Consider the following 310-nt stretch of genomic DNA (forward strand, 5'->3'; position numbering starts at 1 on the left):
GCCCAGCTCTCTCAGCCTGGCTCCAGAGCAGAGCTGCTCCAGCCCTCGCAGCAGCTCCGGGGCCTCCTCTGGCCTCGCTCCAGCAGCTCCACGTCCCTCCGGTGCTGTTCCCCAGAGCTGGATCAGGGCTGCAGGGGGGGTCTCGCCAGAGCACAGCAGAGGGGGAGAATCCCCTCCCTGGCCTGCTGCTCACCACACAGTCATGAGGAGCTTCCCATTGCCCTCCTGAGGTGCCCCTGAGCCCCATCACTCACGTTGAGCCCCCGGAAGAAGTCCTTGATGGACTCCTCGGTGACGTCGTAGGGCAGGT

At 66.1% G+C, this 310-nt stretch overlaps 1 protein-coding gene across 1 annotated transcript in view; it reads right to left on the reverse strand.

Annotated features, from left to right (window-relative positions):
- EIF4B (eukaryotic translation initiation factor 4B) overlaps nt 1-310 on the reverse strand; it is a gene marked incomplete at both ends in the record, with an annotated part of 2,299 nt that overhangs the window by 854 nt on the left and 1,135 nt on the right. The window contains one exon of the mRNA XM_010014942.1: nt 255-310. Coding sequence (XP_010013244.1) covers nt 255-310 — 56 coding nt within the window. The remainder of the gene's footprint in view (nt 1-254) is intronic.

The sequence above is a fragment of the Nestor notabilis genome, unplaced genomic scaffold (assembly GCF_000696875.1).
Source record: "Nestor notabilis isolate BGI_N333 unplaced genomic scaffold, ASM69687v1 scaffold22305, whole genome shotgun sequence".
NCBI lineage: Eukaryota > Metazoa > Chordata > Aves > Psittaciformes > Psittacidae > Nestor > Nestor notabilis.